General features: G+C 56.3%; 7 protein-coding genes across 7 annotated transcripts; 3 read left to right on the top strand and 4 right to left on the bottom strand.

Moving 5' to 3' along the window:
* Positions 1 to 211: 211 nt before the first annotated feature.
* Positions 212 to 1,471, top strand: KRP23_1271 (Ubiquitin thioesterase OTU1; the record flags this gene model as incomplete). The annotated part of the gene is made up of 6 exons (XM_067883226.1): positions 212 to 347; positions 431 to 471; positions 541 to 695; positions 764 to 1,145; positions 1,216 to 1,326; positions 1,397 to 1,471. 6 exons carry the CDS (start codon positions 212 to 214, stop codon positions 1,469 to 1,471), a joined length of 900 nt encoding a protein of 299 aa, XP_067751843.1.
* A 446-nt stretch (positions 1,472 to 1,917) lies between these two features.
* KRP23_1272 (Major facilitator superfamily domain-containing protein 8) lies at positions 1,918 to 3,396 on the bottom strand (the record flags this gene model as incomplete). Its single annotated transcript, XM_067883238.1, has 1 exon — positions 1,918 to 3,396. The coding sequence occupies one exon, from the start codon at positions 3,394 to 3,396 to the stop codon at positions 1,918 to 1,920; it is 1,479 nt and encodes a 492-aa protein (XP_067751844.1).
* A 1,917-nt stretch (positions 3,397 to 5,313) lies between these two features.
* Positions 5,314 to 6,897, bottom strand: KRP23_1273 (Major facilitator superfamily domain-containing protein 8; the record flags this gene model as incomplete). The annotated part of the gene is made up of 1 exon (XM_067883249.1): positions 5,314 to 6,897. One exon carries the CDS (start codon positions 6,895 to 6,897, stop codon positions 5,314 to 5,316), a length of 1,584 nt encoding a protein of 527 aa, XP_067751845.1.
* A 911-nt stretch (positions 6,898 to 7,808) lies between these two features.
* Positions 7,809 to 9,245, bottom strand: KRP23_1274 (Major facilitator superfamily domain-containing protein 8; the record flags this gene model as incomplete). The annotated part of the gene is made up of 1 exon (XM_067883260.1): positions 7,809 to 9,245. The coding sequence occupies one exon, from the start codon at positions 9,243 to 9,245 to the stop codon at positions 7,809 to 7,811; it is 1,437 nt and encodes a 478-aa protein (XP_067751846.1).
* A 308-nt stretch (positions 9,246 to 9,553) lies between these two features.
* KRP23_1275 (Major facilitator superfamily domain-containing protein 8) lies at positions 9,554 to 11,020 on the bottom strand (the record flags this gene model as incomplete). The annotated part of the gene is made up of 1 exon (XM_067883271.1): positions 9,554 to 11,020. One exon carries the CDS (start codon positions 11,018 to 11,020, stop codon positions 9,554 to 9,556), a length of 1,467 nt encoding a protein of 488 aa, XP_067751847.1.
* Positions 11,021 to 12,173: 1,153 nt separating this feature from the next.
* KRP23_1276 (THO complex subunit 1) lies at positions 12,174 to 14,537 on the top strand (the record flags this gene model as incomplete). The annotated part of the gene is made up of 7 exons (XM_067883282.1): positions 12,174 to 12,203; positions 12,271 to 12,642; positions 12,711 to 12,995; positions 13,073 to 13,201; positions 13,277 to 13,916; positions 14,000 to 14,439; positions 14,520 to 14,537. The coding sequence occupies 7 exons, from the start codon at positions 12,174 to 12,176 to the stop codon at positions 14,535 to 14,537; spliced, it is 1,914 nt and encodes a 637-aa protein (XP_067751848.1).
* Positions 14,538 to 15,352: 815 nt separating this feature from the next.
* On the top strand, positions 15,353 to 17,995 carry KRP23_1277 (Major vault protein; the record flags this gene model as incomplete). The annotated part of the gene is made up of 1 exon (XM_067883293.1): positions 15,353 to 17,995. The coding sequence occupies one exon, from the start codon at positions 15,353 to 15,355 to the stop codon at positions 17,993 to 17,995; it is 2,643 nt and encodes an 880-aa protein (XP_067751849.1).
* Between the last annotated feature and the right edge of the window lie 634 nt (positions 17,996 to 18,629).

Here is an 18,629-nt window from a genome sequence, read left to right on the forward strand (position 1 = left end):
TACACAAAATTACTCTACAGTGAAAAAGGAATACACTGGTGCACGTTGGTATGCACTGCGTTCCACGAAAGCTGAAGTTTCCTTTTATGTAGCCATGTTTTCCATTGATATTTGTACGTGCCACACCAACATTACACCAACAAATCGTTTCTAGCAAAGCGACACAAGCGAGAATTGCGTTCGACACGTAAGCAAGACAAGGGGAAGGAAGATGCCCATGAACTTTAAGGTCACGTTCGCCAATGGCACGTCCATCCGACTCATGGGACTGTCGGACGACATCACACTGGACGGACTGCGCGCCCAACTCTTTGAAAAGACGTCCATCCCGCCGCAAGATCAGCATGGCAAGAGCAGTGTATCAGTTCTCCAAAGAAGATTGACATTTCTCACTAACCACAGAAACCTGCCTCTGTTGTTACTATTGTAGTGATGACAGGTTATCCGCCGAAGATGATCGAAGGATCAGGGGTTTGTGACGCCAATTTGCTAGCGTACTACTGAGGAGGCTGCTAATTAACGGATACTTTGGCTGTTCAGGAGAGTACACTGTCGTCTCTGGGAGTCCGGACGGGCTCGGTGCTGGTGCTGAAGGAGTCGCCCGACGCTGGGGGTGCTCAGACGCAGAAGTCGACGTTGGTGTTCATGCGACGCGTAGTGCCGGCGGATAATAGCTGTCTGTTCCACTCGATTGGGTACGTGGTTGCTCTGCGTGGCAAGTGCAGGAAGTGTTTGACTGAAGCATGCTATCGCTGCTGTGTAGATATGCCCTTGGGAAGGGAAGAGAAGGAAATGGTCCGATGATGCGGCAGTTGATTAAGGAGACGATCCTTGCTGATCCGGAAAAATACTCGGAGGTGTTTCTGGGACGCCCGGTGTACGAGTATTGCGCATGGATTATGGACGATAAGTCGTGGGGAGGCGAGATCGAGTTGTCCATTCTATCGACGTACTACAAGGTGGAGATGGTCGTCTTTGACGTCACGAGCATGAGTCGGCTGTGCTATGGTGAGGACCAAGGCTTCACGCAGCGCATGTTCCTCCTCTATGACGGAATTCACTACGATCTGGTTGTGGAGACGCCATCAACGACAGCCTCAGAACGCCAGGACGTAACCCTGTTCGCGATCAACGACTTTACAAAGGTGCGTTAGGCAGACGCAATCGTTGTTCTTGTTGATCCGTTGCTGAAGTTTTGTCTACGGTGCTTTATAGGTCGAGCGGGCCAGTGAAGTTGCTGTGGAAGCACATCAAAAGCATGAGTTCACCGACGTCAGTCGCTTCAGCATTATTTGTTTAGTGTGCAGAAGCACCTTTGTTGGACAGGTGAGCGAGATCGTGCTTATCATTGATATGTCCCTCGAGGTTCTCTTACATTTCTTCCATTTTACTACAGAGGGAGGCACTTTCGCACTCGGAAGCTACCGGCCACCAGCAATTTGGCGAAGTCAAACCGTCATCGTCACGCTAATTAGAAAAAATCAAGAGGTAGAGCAGAGCTTCGGCTTTTTGCTTCAAGCTAGCCGCTACGAAAGTCGATTAGAATGTGAAAAGATACTTTTGCCTGTGATAAGGTGCCCGCCGTCCATTTTACTCCTGCACCTGAGATCATTCGCACTCGTATTTGGTAGCAAAGGCCATTCCAGATGACCAGACTGACGGGCGCTGGTGCGGGCAAGTTCAACGTATCAGCAACTCCATCGCAACATGTCAGCAACATAACCGAAGTTGAAGCTGCTATGTTGCGCGTTTGAGGATGAGCGAGATCATCGACCAAGCGACAATGCAAGAAGGTTTCTGCTTCCACACAGTCAAGTGTGTATGTATTGCATGTGTATTACCAAGATTTCAAATTACAGTACATTTCAATGTAGGTCGGCGTCAACATAGCCACCTAAGCGCCATGCCGCTCAAGGCTTAGTCGTTCTCCGGGAAGTCCGCCTTGTCCGAGCCCAGAGGTGACCGGGGGTCGTTCGGCGGAGACACTGCCCGGTACGCGCTCTCGACGTCCGCCAGCAGCGCCATCTTCGTCCGGTGCACCAGACCAGTGTACCACCAGAGCAGCACGATGCTGCTGGCGCACAGCACAATGTTGACCCAGAACACCGGCGCCAACGTCGGCACCACCGCGGGGAGCAGCGGCAGCACACAGCGGGAGATACACGCGGCTGAGCCGAGCAGACCCATAAACATACCCTGCGGTCGTCCACCCAACAGCTTCGAGAACGCCGCCAGCACCACAGTGGTCGAGATGGGACAGCCCACACTCCACACCAAGATTTCGGCAAGAGATAGCTGTGTGAACGTAAGGTCTTCGGGCGCCATCGCCAGCAGCACGTTGCCAGCCAGCACCATCCCGAAGCCCAGGTGCACCCAGTTCTCGTCGCGGATGCTGTGGCGGAAGTACTCGATCGCGAAGTACGACAGCAGACCCAGCAAGCCCAGGTAGAACTGGAAGTTGGACGCGTCCACCACGGCGCTCACGCTCTCAGGGTCACTGCCCGTCGCCTCGATGAACAGAGGCACGTTCACCGTCTCGAACACCGATAGGATACCGCGCGTGTTGAAGTTGAGGAAGATGAACACGCCGACGCCGATGTTCACGATGTGCTCCGGCAACAGCGTCGGGTTGTTCAGCGTGTTGCTCACTTGACCATCCTCGGCCTCCTCCTCCTCCGGTCCATCCTGCACCGTGATGCTGTCGTCGTACACCGTCAAGATGCCGAAGACAGTCAACACGTTCAGCAAGACCAGGATCATGCCGGGCGACGTGAACTTGTTGAAGTGCACTCCGCAGAAGAGCAGGTCTGTGTCCGCTACGAGGCTGCCGAGACCGGGTGTCAGCGCGTAGCCGAGGAACACGACGCCGACCAGGATCGTCAGGTACGGCAGGCGCTGGTTGATCGTCGTCATGGAAGCGACGTCCGCGCGGCACACGCTGCGGTTGCCGCCACCGAAGCCCACGATGAAGCGACTCGCCGCCAGCGCCGTCAAGCTGCCGGCCATGTGCGAGTCGGCGATGAGGTAGATGATGTTTCCCGCTAGGCAAATGGAGGTCGAGATGAGGTAGACCGACCGGAACGAGTAGCGGTCACACATCCAGCCGAAGACGGTTGACGAGAAGAGGCGACCGAGCGAGAAGAGCGCGTTGATGATACCCATGAAGGCCAGGTCGCCGCCCAGCGACGTCGTGTACAGGAAGAGCGTGGGCAGCACGATCCCGCGCGACGACTCGGTCGCGAACTCGAGGAAATTGATCATGAACATGTTGGTGTACCATTGCCCGAGGCGACGCTGCGGGATCGACTGGGAAGACTTGATGAACGGCGCAGACTCCGAGTTGCTGTTGGTCCCGTAGGACGTGCCGCCGCTGGTTGACAGGGCTTGGTTCACCATGCTGGAGTCGTGGTTGGCGGTCGGGCGTGGTCGGTGCGGCGGTGGCTTGGAAGAATCGGAAATGAGCTCTTGCCTGCTGCGGATCGCCGATCCGTGAGAGTTGAGCTCGATCGGGAATTGCAGGACCCACTATCATAGACCGAGAGTTCAGGTGGTGACTTTGAAGGCGGATTAGGTGCATTCAACTTGGTGTGGGGGGTATCTCCAGCCTGCTGTCCGATCCTCCGGGAGGATCAGGGGGAGTTAACTCCCAGCGGACTAGGCGACGGAACCCTTTTCTTCGTTCGATAGCCTCGCACTTCACGCCTCGGCACTTCGGCACTTCACGCCGGTGCGAAACCGAGCCGGGCGGAGTGGCAGAGCGATCCGTTTGTCGAAATTTGCCATCAGGAGGATCTGAACTGCCGGTTCTGTAGCTCTATTGGCCGCAGTCAACAGAGGTTCACATATCTACGGCCAAATGCTTTCGTCGATTTGGCTCACATTGGTTTGACAGGCGAAACACATGGAAGGTGGCTTGTGCAGTGCCCAACCAACAAGACAAGGCCTGGCTGCCTGACGCCTGCAAAGTTTTCAGTGCTTGAAGGGAGGCTTGGCTCTTCACGGTGAAGTTCGCCGTGTAGGATGTCGCCCCTCTGCCAGCGTTCAAGGGCGTGAAGAGCGATTGACTCCAGTAACCATAAACTATAGCGGGGTGCAACACAGACCAACCGGGCACTGCAGCGATCCACACCGCCCCAATACTCCGTCGCTCGGCCTACTTTGCGCCACGTTAGCTCACTCTGCTTGCAACGGACCTCCTGCCGTCTGCTAGCGCGCTTAGATACTTTTCCGAGAGCATTGCGCTGATGTGGCAGCACTTGGTTTCACCGGATACGACAACGACAACGCTGGGTGCACTGCTTCTCTTTCGGCTGTCGTTTATCGCACGGGGGGTACCATTCATGGTTCCGGCTGAGTATGGATAGATAGGCGACGGCGTGAACAGCTGCATTTTGAATTGAGTAAGCGCGCTCGCTGCCACAGTGAAAGTGCCTCAGTCGCCGCTACGTGAGTTGTGAAACTTGGGCGTCCGTGGGGTTTGCTTTTGAGACGCTTTTGAGGAAGTTGATTGCTCGTTGAAAACTGTTGAAAATGGTGCGCAGTTGCAAGGTCGATTATCGATACTGTATGAACTGAACAAGCCACTGCAAACCTGAACTTCAGACTGACGAGATGCTCATCAGGAGCTTGAGCAGGACGCTTTCACTCTCGCTTCAACATGGAGTCCTCAAACACGGCGAGTCGCGATGTGACGCAGTGCGGGTCGAGCGCATCTGTTTACTGCAAAGCCTAGTGAAAAATTGATGCGGCAGAAACAACAATCGCAGTCGGGAAGCCATGTGAGATTTCATGCCCATATGCTTGCATTCAACTCCGACAAGAGAGCTGCTGGCAGCAGTGCTGCCACGAGTTGAGACGGCACCGAAGACCAGCTGTCCCGCTGCCGATCCAAGCCCGGATCGCCGTCCAGAAGCTGTTCCAGAGTATCGGCTGAGAGATCTAGGCGATGAGATTCATCGTAAAGACGCTGCTTCGTTCCGGCGCGGTGCAAAACAACTTCAACTTTGAGCGAAAGCTAATCGAAGATCTGCGATCTCAACTTGGAGACAAGAGTGCCGCCGCCCTTTACAGTAATTCCCCTTTAGCAGGCTTCTGGAGCCCCGGGTCGAAACAATGAGTAGAGTCTGGAGCACTTGATCGCTAAGTCTGACAATAATGCTAGATGCTTTCGTAGGAACGACTACAAACGGATACATTAATTAGCGAGCCACACCAAATCTTGGTGCGGTTCAAGCGGCGAGCAGACTATTGACGGAGAGGAAACTACGGACGCCGCGGTGTGTGCTGATGCTGCAGTAGGCCGCCTCGCTATGCTTATTTGTCTGGGAAGTCGACCTTGTCCGAGCCCAGCGGCGATCGGGGGTCATTCGGGGGAGACACGATCCGGAACGCATTCTCGACATCGGCAAGCATTGCCATCTTCGTCTTGTGCACGAGTCGGCTGTACCACCAGAGCAGCACCATACTGAGTGCGCACAGCACAATGTTGATCCAAAACACTGGGGTCAACGTCGGAATGGCAGCCGGCAGCAGTGGGAGCACAATGCGGGACACCGAAGCAGCAGAGCCGAGCAGGCCCATGAGTGTGCCCTGGGGACGTCCACCGAGCAGCTTCGAGAACGCCGCCAGCACCACCGCTGTCGTGATCGGGCAGCCCACGCTCCACACAAGGAACTCGGCAACCGCAAGCTGCGAGAACGAGAGCTCAGCTGGGGCCAGAACGAGCAGCACGTTGCCAGCCAGCAACATCACGAAGCCAAGCTGCACCCAGTGGACATCTCGCAGACTGTGGCGGAAGTACTCGATGGAGAAGTACGACAGCAGACCCAGCAAGCCCAGGTAGAACTGGAAGTTGGACGCGTCCACCACGGCACTCACGCTCTCGGGGTCACTGCCGGTCGCCTCGATGAACAGCGGGATGTTCACGGTCTCGAACACCGATAGGATGCCGCGCGCGTTGAAGTTGAGGAAGATGAAGACCATCGCACCAATGTTCACAATCCGTTCGGGCATCGTCGTCGGGTCACTGAGCGTGTTGCTCGTACCGGACGCGCTCGGGGACTCGATCGGGCCGTCCTGGACACCAACGGACTCGTCGTACACCGTCACCATGCCGACGATTGTCAACAAGTTGAACACCACGAGGATCATGCCGGGGGACGTGAACTTGTTGAAGTGGATGCCCCACAGGTACGAGTCCGTGTTGGCCACGAGACTGCCCAGACCGGGCGTCAACGCGTAGCCGAGGAACACAACCGTGGCGAGCATGGTGAGGTAGGGCAGCCTCTGGTTGATGGTCGTGATCGACGCCACGTCCGCGCGACATACGCTGCGGTTGCCAGCGCCGAAGCCCACGATGAATCGACTGGCAGCCAACGCCGTCAAGCTGCCGGTCACGTGCTGGTCCGCGAGGAGGTAGATGACGTTCCCCACGAGGCAGATGCCCGAGGACACGAGGTAGACGGACCGGAACGAGTAGTGGTCGCACATCCAGCCAAAGACCGTGGACGAGATGAGTCTCCCCACCGAGAAGAGCGACGTGAGCATGCCCATGAAGGCCAGGTCGCCGCCCAAAGATTTGGTGTAAAGGAAGAGCGTGGCCAGTACGACGCCGCGCGACGACTCGGCCGCGAACTCGACGAAGTTGATCATGACCATGTTGATGTACCATTGCGAGAGGCGGCGGCGCGGGCTGGCGTCGAAGTTCCGGGGCTTTGGCAGCTCGCCTTTCGCGCCAGCGGTGCCGTACGTGGCTGCGGCGTTGACGGCCAGCGCAGTCATGACCTCGATTGACGCGTCGTGGGCGGGGGAACTTGCGCTTGGACGTGGCACGGAAGAATCGGGAATGAGCGGATCGGAGACGGCGTCCAGGCGGAGGGGCGACAGCCTCATAGCCATAGTGAGAGCAGGTCCCGCACGAGTGAGAGCTCCGTGTCTGCTCAGGAGTCTCCTACTGCCGCCTCAGGAGACGGATAAGCGCAGAAAGTCCAGAGCTTAATTCGGAAACATGATGAAGGCAAGTTGTGTGAGACTTGGGACGTGCTGGTCTTGACGTGGCAGCGGTTGCTAGCGCTGCCACTTGTTGCGGTCGGGTCTGTTTCGTGGAGACCAGGAGACATCGGCAGCTTGTCGCTGGTGCGCAACGCAAGCCACCGATCGAATCTTGCCACCGCCTGGCTGAGTGCTCCATATGCTGCGATCCCGGTGCCACGTCGGTGCGCGTCTTCGTGGCGGGGGGTTGGTGTCTGGTTGCATTGGCTCTGCCCGGCAGAGTACGCTTGAAGCCACGTACGCCGGGCAAGAGCTCTTCTGCCACGAGCTGCTTCGATTGCCGCATTGATGGCTGTATTCTGCGTGGGCTCAGCCGCGCAAAGGTCTCCTTCAAGGAGCAAGGAGCATGGAGCAGCACTCCGCTTCTTGGTACGCATGAAACTAGCGACGTCCGGGTAGCAGCTGGCTGGGCATGAGTTGTAGCAATTTTAAGAAAAAGCAGAGCAAGGACAGTTGCTGAAGTGAAAGTATCTTTTGGTTGTTCCGGCCTTGCCCATCCAGGTTCCTGTTCCGGCCCCTGCCGCCAGCTGTTGAAGTCTACGCTCCTGCGTGAAGAGCACTGCTGCGTTGCCCTCCCCCAGCGAGTTGCCGCGGTGCCTCAAGCATGGCTGTCCGTGCACTCACGCCAGCACCACCGCCTCAAGCGAAATCGGGTAGTACCAACAAACACGAAAACGATACATGTACTGCAGAGGAACGTGTATTCAAGTATTTGGTTATTCATCGCTACGTGGTAAGTTTGGCTCTCATCACCAAGTTCAGAGTCGGTCTTTCGCGACGACTACGCTGGGCGGGTAAGCTTTTTCGGTGTCGCCCAGCAAGTCCATCCTCGCCGTGTTCACCAGGCGATTGAACCACCACAGCATCGCGACGCTCAACACGCACAGCGAAATGTTGATCCAGAAAACCGGCGTCAAGGTGGAGATGGCCGCGGGGATGAGTGGCAGGATAATGCGTGAGACGGAGGCGGCCGAGCCAAACAGTCCCATGAGCGTGCCCTGCCGACGCCCTCCCAGTAGCTTGGAGAAGGCCGCCACGCCAACCGCGGTCGTGATCGGGCAGCCAATGCTCCAGACTAGCATCTCTGCGACTCCGAGAAGCGCGATCGACAGGCTGCCGGCGGGCACCACTGCCAGTACTGCATTACCGACGAGCAGCGAGAGGAAGCCCAGCTGTACCCAGCTCACGTCCGAGACGCTGTTGCGAAAGTACTCGATTGAAAAGTACGTTACCAGCCCAAGCAAACCCAAGTAGAACTGGAAGTTGGATGCGTCCACGACGGCGCTCACAGTGCTCGGGTCTTTGCCGGTGACCTCCAGGAAGAGCGGGATGTTCACCGTCTCGAAAACCGAGAGCATGCCGCGAGCGTTGAAGTTGAGGAAGATGTACACTGCGGCGCCAATGTGAACGATGTGGTCAGGCAGACTGGTTGCCTCGCTTCGCACACTGCTAGTCTGAGTCCTGGTTGTAGATTCTTGAGGGCCGTCGTGCGACTTCACCGATACGTCGTACGCCATGAGCATGCCGATGATGGACAAGACATTGAGCACAACGAGAATGACCCCGGGTGCTGTGAACTGGTTCAGGTGGATGCCGAATACGAACATGTCGGTATTTGCAACGAGGCTACCGAGTCCGGGTGTAAGCGCGTAGGCGAGAAACTCGACGGTGGACAGAATGGTCATGTACGGCAGCCGCTGGCTGACCGTGGTCATGGCAGCAACGTCAGCGCGGCACACGCTGCGGTTACCAGCACCAAAGCCCACAATAAAGCGACTTGCAGACAACACGATCAAACTCCCGGTAGCACAGCCCTCTGCCAACAAGTACACGATGTTGCCAACAAGGCAAACGCCGGAGGACACGAGATACACAGAGCGAAAGGAGTAGTGATCGCACATCCAGCCAAACAGCATCGACGAAATGAGTCGCCCAACCGAAAAGAGCGACGTGAGCAACCCCATGTGGCTCAAGCTACCACCGAGAGACTTGGCGTAGAGGAAGAGTGTTGCCAGCACCACACCTCGGGATGCCTCAGCTGCAAACTCGACAAAGTTGATCATGGCCATGTTGGCATGCCAACGCGCTGCACGGCTTCGAGTCGAGGTATCTTGCGCGGGTTTGCTGTTGTCAATCGATCCGTACGACACGCCGGGCCCGTCATCTTGCAACGGTATCGTTGAGTAGTTGGTCATCTTGCTCGACGCGTCTGCAGGAACTTGTAGAATGGCCCTTACAGCATCGTCGGCAAGGCATGGACTGCATCGCACGTGAAACGGAGTGCGAGTATCTGAAAGCGAGTGCGATCGTACATCACTTCATACATCGTTACTACCTTGTCACAAGGTCTTCAGGGTCAAAATAGGATGTTGAAAACTGCCGGCCCATTAATGGCTTCGGAGCTGAGGCACCTACCGTACGGTCGCCAAGACTGCTTGCATTCACGCACAAGACAGGACTACAAAGATGAGCTATCATTCAAATGTTACATCGTTAGTAGGCTTTAGTTATCTTCAAAATCAACCTTGTCAGACCCCAGCGGGGACCGCAGATCGTTCGGCGGAGATACAACCCGGAAAGCGTTCTCAACGTCAGCGAGCAGCGCCAGCTTTGTTCTGTACACGACACGGCTGTACCACCACAGCAGCGCCACGCTGAGCGCGCACAGCGCAATGTTGATCATGAAGACCGGAGTCAACGTCGGGATAGCAGCCGGCAACAGCGGCAAAATGATGCGCGACACGGATCCTGCAGAGCCAAGTAGACCCATAAGCGTACCCTGCGGTCGTCCACCGAGCAGCTTCGAGAAAGCAGCCACCACAACCGCCGTTGTAATCGGGCAGCCAATGCTCCAGACCAAAAGCTCGGCGAAACCAAGGCGACCAAACGTCAGAGAGTCGGGCATCACTACGAGCAAGACGTTGCCCGTAAGCAGGAACCCAAAGCCGAGCTGCACCCAGTTGACATCCGTCAAGCTCTTGCGGAAGTACTCAATGGAGAAGTACGACACAAGACCCAGCAGACCCAGGTAGAACTGAAAGTTGGAGGCCTCGACGACAGCAACAACACTGTTTGGGTCGCTGCCCGTCACTTGCAGGAAGAGTGGGATATTCACAGTCTCAAACACCGACAGGATGCCGCGAGCATTGAAATTGAGGAAGATGAATACCATCGCACCAATGTTCACAATGCGCTCGGGCATGGACGTCATGTCGGACAGTGTGTTCCTCGTGGATGCCGTGTTCGGAGACTCGAGCGGGCCGTCGTGGATGCCAACAGACGCATCGTAGGAAGTGAGCATGCCGAAGATCGTCAGCAGGTTGAACACCACGAGGATCACCCCCGGCGACGTGAACTTGTTCAAGTGCATCCCGCAGAAGTACACATCCACATCTGCCACGAGGCTACCGAGTCCGGGTGTCAACGCGTAGCCAAGGAACACAACCGTGGCCAGAATGGTGAGATAGCGCAGGCGCTGGTTGATGGTGGTCATGGACGCCACGTCCGCGCGACATACGCTGCGGTTGCCAGCGCCGAAGCCCACGATGAACCGACTGGCAGCCAAGACCGTCAGGCTATCGGTGACGTGGATGTCTGCCATCAAGTAGATGAGATTTCCCAGCAAGCAAATGCCCGAGGACACGAGGTAGACGGACCGGAACGAGTAGCGGTCGCACATCCAGCCGAAGATCGTGGACGAGATGAGCCTCCCCACCGAGAAGAGCGACGTGAGCAGCCCCATGAAGGCCAGGTCTCCCCCCAGCGACTTGTTGTAGAGGAAGAGTGTGGCCAGCACAACGCCGCGCGACGACTCAGCCGAGAACTCGACGAAATTGATGAGCGCCATGTTGATGTACCACTGCGAGAGGCGGCGGCGAGGACTCAGCGCGAAGTTCTTGGGCGGTGCGTCGGTCGCCACGGAGCCATAGCTCGTGCCGGCGCCGGAGTTGAGGCTCGGGTGCTGGACCATCGGATGAAGCGGAGACTTGGGCGCGACGCGGTGGATGCTAGAATGATGAAATTGAGCAAAGTGGGATCCGATGACGACTGGCTTGTCGGCACGACATTAATTCTCGACAATCATTCTGGTTTGGCTCGTTTCTATAAGCGAATCTGAGCTCTTTTGAATAGTCCATACATGCATAGCCGCAGCCGGTAAACCATTTGATTAAAGTATGGGCGAAAGCGCGGAGATTCCGCTTGATTTTCGTCAGCGTTGACAGCGTCGCAGGACAGATGTCAGCCTCCTCCAAGCAGCCCGAGCTGCCAAGCCTCGTCTTGTGTTGCGGTGGATATTGCTGCTTCACCGCTCATTGTTGCAGGTTCGAGCCGACAGCATCGGCATGCCTGGCACTTTCTGCTATCATTTGGGCGTGCGTGCGGCTCCACCATCATGGGACATGGCATTCTCTGGGCGGAGAAGAGGTTGGAGCAGCACAGATTGCGGTGCTACTTCTCTGCTTGCAGCTTGCAGAGTCCAGGCCGTGCCACGCGCCCAGGGAAAAAATTGTATCTTCATGTGGCAAGACTTGCCGCTGCCAACTTAAAACGCGGTTTCACCAGCTTCTGATTGGCACACGTCGCCTACAGCGCCGACAAGCTACGACAATGGGAGCGACAGCGTCTCAAGGTGGACGGCCTCGCCCCCAAGAGGCATCAGGAAGACTCGCCTGCTTGAAGCAACTGACGACGTATCGATACACAGGCGGCGGTGGAAGCTCGCAATGAAGCCCGTCCACCCCATGTGTTGTCCGTATCTGAGCACGGCAAGATGTGCGAGGGATACGAACACAGTAATGGAACTGCCATGGATACTGAGTCTACAGCACCGCCTGCAGGCGAACGCTCCGGCCGCACTGGGCCTCGTAGTTAGCCCAACACCAGCCTGATATGCTCATTGATTCTTCACTTTCAAACGTGGAACGGTATTGCAGCTACTCATAGCCAAAAGACGCAGCAGTCCGATGCACATGCACCGATCGACAGCGTCAGCTTTGAGCTCTTCAACCACCATCCGATTGGCAGGCCGAAAGGTCTTTTTAATGTACGAAACACACTATACATGTACGCATTGTGTGTCACATTTAACCTCCAAATTCCGATCCGTCCATTATCCATCCAACATGGCGCTGGAGCTGGCCAAGACCGCGGAGGTGCGGCGCCCTCTCCCTCCTGTCTACGGCAGCCCCAAGGCTCTAACTCGCTCTTCCTTGCCTCTAGAAATCTATCGCGGACTTCTTCGCGCGCGACGACGCGCTGTCGCGTCTGGACCGGCTGTACAGCCGCACGCTGGGTGTCGTGGAGGAGCTCAAGACCCCGCGGCCACAGGAGTTCACACACAATGTGCTGGATCTGGCGGTGCAAAAGGTGGTGGAGAAGCTCTCGTGGAAGCTCATGACGGAGTCTCACGCCACGCCCAGCAGCGTGGGCGTCCCGGCGCTGTTGGACTTGTGCATCTCCGGCGTGACCAGAAAGTTCCTGATCAACAGCACGCCCTACAAGGTGCTGGAGGATCTGATGGAGGGCCAGACCATCAGCACGTGCGAGAAAGTGTGGGACCTGCTGGAGTCCCGAAAGGATAAGCTCACGACGGTGGGTTGCTTAGAGTCGTAGTTGCTGGAGCTCAAGAGGAACTGACGCGTGAATTGTTGCTCGAGCAGCCGGAGTTCATCGCGGAGAAGGGCCGCACGACCAAGGCGTCGCTGTGTCTGCTGCGGATGTGCAACGCCCTGCTGCGTCGCCTGTCGAAAACGCACAATAGCGTGTTCTGCGGCAAGATCTTGGTGTTCTTGTCGTTCACTTTCGCGCTGTCTGAGCGCTCGGCTGTGAATCTGACGGGCAAGTCAAATGTGACCAATGTGACGGTGTTCGAAGAACAAGATGCGTTCGACTTGGCTGAGGCTACAGACGTTGCTAAGGCTTCGGAAGTTGTTCCTGGGCTGGAGGTGGGAATTGCGATATATTTTCCCTTTGGGTGGATTTAGATCTGCACGCGTACTTATGGTGGTGCTGAATTGTGCAGATTGATAGCGATCCTAGCGCCGACGTGGGCCCCATCGACTACAACCTCTATCGCACCTTTTGGGATTTGCAAAGCTTCTTCCGTGAGCATCAGATGGCCACCCAGTCGGCGGAGAACTGGGAAAAGTTTGTACGTTTCATGCTTCCTTGTGAACTTTGATGCTTTGACTAACGTATTCCTCCTGTTGATGTGTGATGCACTCAGTTCACTGAGCTGAATGTGGTCCTGGCCGCTTTTGAAGGAAATGCGTTTTCGCCGGATGACCTGGAACGGTCGCGGGACTTATTGGGTAGCAGTGGAGGTGCCATTCACTCGGCGGATATTACGATACACGAGCCGGAAAGTGATACTAGCAAGGATGCTAGTGAGCAAGGCTCACAGGAACACTTCTTCCAGCCGAAGTACCTGACGAACAGCCGTCTTTTCAGACTGCAGCTTCGTGACCCGATCCTCCGGGAATGCATGCTGACACAGTTTCTCATTCTGTTCAACGACTTGGCAAGAGCAAAGCCACCTATGGGCAGCACGACGCCGAAAGCAATGCTTGCCGAACTAACTGAGCGTGTAGTCGCGCTGCTGAAGCAAACGCCATCTGATGGCGAGGGTTTCAATGAAATGGTTTCGTACGTTCTCGAGCGCGAGCGTAACTGGGTCAAGTGGAAGCAGGAGAAGTGCCCGGAATACGAGAAGTATCCAGCTGCAGCGGAGAAGGGGGGTTCGTCTGCTCCTAAGCACGTCGTGAAGCGAGCTCGTCGACAGCTAACCTCGCCTCTGCTGGAGCAAATTCTGTTGGAAAGCTCGAAGCCATCGCAAATCTTGGAGAAGATTAAGGGCAAAGAAAGAGGTGAGTGTTGGAACGACCTTGAGTTCGTTCATGCTCTTTTCACCAAGATATCTTAATTAATTGTGTTTTTGTTGGTGCGGTAGCCACGGAGGTTTCTTTGACAGCATACACGGACCGCTTCAAGGAGGCGTGGGACCCTGAAAATGGCATTGAGGAAGAGTACTGGCCTGACAAGGATGAGATGGTCTGCTGGCGAACAATGCGCGCAGCAATGAAGGGGAGCGTAAAAAATCTGGACTTGGCGGTCAAGGGTACAGACACGCTAGTGAAGGGTATCCTGGGCATGGACACCACTGATGTGAGAAAAGAAACCCCTGAAGCTTCAGTCGCAACCCCCCAACAAGCAACAACCTCGTCCCCCAGGGATGAAAATGCTAAAGAAGAGCACAAGGGTGACAAGGATGCTGATCGCGAGGCGTCTGGTATTAAGCGGGAGCGAAGCGACTCACTCAAGCGTATCCAAAACGGAAACGAACCACCAATCAAGCGCGAGCGGATTAGAATCCGTGACGACGACGTCGAGGTACGTTTATGGTTGACAGGTTCACCTGCTGCTATGCTAGTATGAATGTACTAACCACTTCGATGCGTTGTTTTCTCCAGGATGGCGAGGAAGCATGATTGCAGCAGAATCGTGGCGCCATGCCCTACTAGCTCGTGTTGAAACTCGCTCTGTTTATTTTCCAAATACCAAGCAGGCTTTTACTACGACTCAACCATTTATAGCGATCGAGATGACAAATACCTGGTGATTTTTTTTTTCGATCATGGAAGAGGAAGAGAGCGATGATTGACTGCTTTACGGCGGGGTCAGTACTAGCATTGCGAGACGCGGCACCTCCGAGCAGCATGCAGTCATTTTGAAAGAGCTGGAGAGAAAGCTAGGTCAGTGTGTATTTGTTGATTTTATTTTCAACAGACACTAAGCTGCATTCGGTTTGCTCATGCTGCAGTCACGGAGCGCGAAAACCGAGAAGTCGAGAAAGAGGTCACAGCAACTCAAACAAACGTCGCTGAGCCAACACTTCAGACTAAAAGACCAACAAAGAGGTCTCGCAGACTGAAGACTCAGCAGAAAATCCTAGCAGCCGGGACAAGAAGGCCATCGGCTGAAGCGTCGGTAGGGACGCGAGTTCCTACCCCTCTGGTTGACGGAGACGCCAGCAACGGCAGCGAGTGGATTAAGGTTGGGGCAGGACACTGGAAGACTCGAACCGGAGCGCTACCCCCTAGCGCAGAGACAACCGTGGTGCACCTGCAGCAACAGATGCCGCATCGAGTATCCCAACGGACTGTGACGTCCTGCACAGCTGGTGATATGTACCCATGTCACTTCAACCCAGGTTGAAACCATCGCAGATTCCATCAGAGACCTCATTTTCACTTCTGCATTTTCAAGCGCAAGCACCAGCTCCAGTCATCCACCAAGCCCCTTAATGCCCAGCATGGCCAGCAACAGCAACGACGGCGGCCCTCGCGTGATTCGCCTGCCACCATACAAATACGTCCATGTCCAGGACACTAACTCGAATGTTTCCCGCGTTCTTGCGGGGCCGCTGACCTTCACACGTCAGGACCACGAATTCATCCTGACGCCTCCGCAAGACATGATCGTGCTACCGGCGCAGCACTACGTTGAGGTGCGCAACCCCGTGGTGCGCTCCGAGGACGGCAAGATCGAGTATGACGCCTTCGATCAGGCCAAGCTCAAGCACGGCGAGATCGAGTTCCGCATCTTTGACAAGTACCCAGAGCCTTTCCCGTTGTACCCAGGCGAGAAGCAGGTCGGAGAAATCCGCGAGCTTCGAGTTGTACCCGTGGATACGGCGCTTCGCATCCGCGCTTTGCGCCAAATCGGCCAGTATGCTGCAGGCAACGAGTGGCTCTTCGTGGGGCCGGCGGTGTACTACCCCCGCGTCGAGGAGGAGATCGTTGCCGTCGTGCACGCGTCCGTGATCAAGAAGGACGAGGCCATCAAATTTCGCGCAGAGAAGAAGTGCACGGACTCGCAGGGCATTGAACGAGATGCTGGCGAGGAGTGGCTCGTGCGCACTCCAGGCGCGTACCTGCCGCAGATCGACGAGGTGCTCGTCGAAACGCTTCAAGCCCACATTTTGACCCAGGACGCTGCTCTCCATTTGAGCGCGCTGCGTACGTTCAAGGATGTGTACGGCATCTCGCGTCGCGCTGGTGAAGAGTGGCTGATCACGACCGAGACGACCGAGACACACGTCCAAGATGTACATGAAGATATCGTTGGATACGTCACTGTCACGATCCTCACGAACCGCCAGTACTGCGTCGTGGTGGACCCCATCGTGAATGGAGTCCCGCGTCGTGGCACGCGCGAGATGCGGAAGGGAGAGGCGAGCTTCTTCTTGCAGCCCGGTGAGCAACTGGAAAACGAGCGTGTCGAGGACATCTGCGTGCTAGCCGATGATGAAGCTGTCCTGCTTCAGGCAGTTGAGCCGTTCGTGGAGCTGCCCGAGCAGCAAGGTGAGCCGGAAGGCGAGGACGGTGGAGCCGCTCCTGTCAAGAAACCCAATGGCATCAGGCGTGAAGCTGGAGAGCGCTGGATGGTGCATGGTCCTCGTGAATACATCCCACCGATCCAGGTGAAGGTGCTCGAAACCCGACGCGCCATCCCACTCGACACTAACGAAGGTGTGTATGTGCGGGAACGCAAGACGGGTCACGTGCGAGCCGTCAAGGGCGAGACATACATGCTCCAGCCCACAGAGGAGCTCTGGGCTAAGTACTTGCCACCGGCAGTGGAAGAGCTGCTCTCATCACAAGCAGGAGGCTCTGCATACGTCACCGACCCGACCGAATCGAACAAACTGACTGCGAGTCTAGGCCGACCATGGGATATCTCGAAGGGCGCACCACGCACACGTGATCCCACGCGTGTGGTGACGTTCGAGGTTCCGCACAACGCTGGCATCCAAGTGTATGACTACAAGACCACGTCGTCTCGCATCTTGTTCGGCCCGACTCTCGTGATGCTGGAACCGGACGAGCAGTTCACGGTACTCCGCCTCTCTGGCGGTGTTCCAAAGGAGCCCAACGTGATTCGGACGCTGTGCCTGCAGCTTGGACCGGACTTCATGCGCGACCAGATCATCGTCGAGACGTCAGACCACGCGCGACTGTCGCTCACAATCGCGTACAACTGGCGCTTCCGAGTCGATACCACCAAGCCTGTTGACGCTGCCAAAGTGTTCAACGTTAAGGACTTCACAGGTGACGCGTGTAAAACGCTGGCGTCGCGCATCCGAGGAGCTGTCGCCGTTCAAAACTTCGATCATTTCCACAAACACAGCGCACAGATCATTCGGACCTCGATATTCGGGCTCGACGAGAACAAGATACGGGATGAGCTGGTCTTCCCTGCCAACAACCTCTGCATCACAAACGTGGACATCCAGTCGGCTGAGCCCGTGGATCAACTCACGCGCGAGAGTCTCCAGAAGTCTGTGCAGCTGGCCATCGAGATCACCACCAAGTCGCAGGAAGCGCGCGCGAAGGCCATTGCCATGAAGGAAGAGGAGGCGGCCAAGGGCGACTTACTCACGCAGCAGCTAGAGAACCAGTCCAGCGCAGAGCAGGCGCGCAAGAACCTTGTGCAGCTCACAGCGGAGTGCAAAGCCATCGAGGAGGAAGCCGCCGCTGTGAGTCGTGCGCGTGCTCAAGCTCAAGCAGCGGAGATCGAGGGCAATGCAGCCGTCCGACAGGCGGAGCTGCGCGCCCAGGCCAAGCGCATCGAGCACGAATCGCACGTGGCCCGCATCAAGGAGGACCAGACGCTAAGCGTGGCGCACTCCGAGCGCCTAGCTGAGGTGGAGGTGCACAAGAAGCGCGAGCTCATGTCCATCGAGGCCGAGAAGTTCCAGCAGATGGTGAGCAGCGTGGGCCAGGAGACGCTGGTGGCGCTGGCGCGCGCTGGCCCGGACGGCCAGGTGAAGATGCTAGAGGCGCTGGGGCTCAGCGGCTACCTCATCACGGACGGCAAGTCTCCCGTGAACTTGCTCGGCACGGCCGAAGGCATCATCCGCGGCATCTCGCAGGCCGAGCAGTAGCTTCAACCTGTGTCCAGTCATTCGGAAATGGCTACACAGTGTGCCACGTACTTGGGGTGAGATGGGCGCGAACTGGCTTTGGATCTTTATGAGACAACGGTATGTACCACGCCGCTTGACAAGCTTCAAGCTAACCTTTGCTACGATGTACATGTATTACCCGTTGCAATGGTTGCCCACCAGCGTTGTTGTGTTAATAGTTCTCGCATTTCAAATAAATACATGTAGGCTTTGAGATACCGTTCCTGCGGCTCCAGTGCAGCACCGGATGTAAGCTTTGACGCGCATGTATTCGTCAGCAGTGTTGCTGATGCACCACGCTGCGCGTGCATCCGGGAAGCTCACTACGATGTAGCTGACCGAACTGCCAGCCGTTGATGGTCTCCGATTTTTAATCGTTGACCACCCGAACCTTTAGCAGTTGTCGTGGCATGGGCTGGCACGGGTAGGCTCGAGGCTAACACTATCTTCAAGACAAGGACAACAGTAATTAGGTCACGAAAACCCCACGCAGTGACAGCGATGCATTCGTGATCTCGGTGGCGACTTGAAAGTAGTTCATTCCGGTCCGACTGAATAGCTTCCTCCTGCGAATTTTGCGGAGCTGACAGGCAAATGGGCAGGTAGATCGCCT

Source organism: Phytophthora ramorum, assembly GCF_020800215.1.
Source record: "Phytophthora ramorum isolate Pr-102 chromosome Unknown Phyram_PR-102_s0001, whole genome shotgun sequence".
Classification (NCBI taxonomy): Eukaryota; Oomycota; class Peronosporomycetes; order Peronosporales; family Peronosporaceae; genus Phytophthora; species Phytophthora ramorum.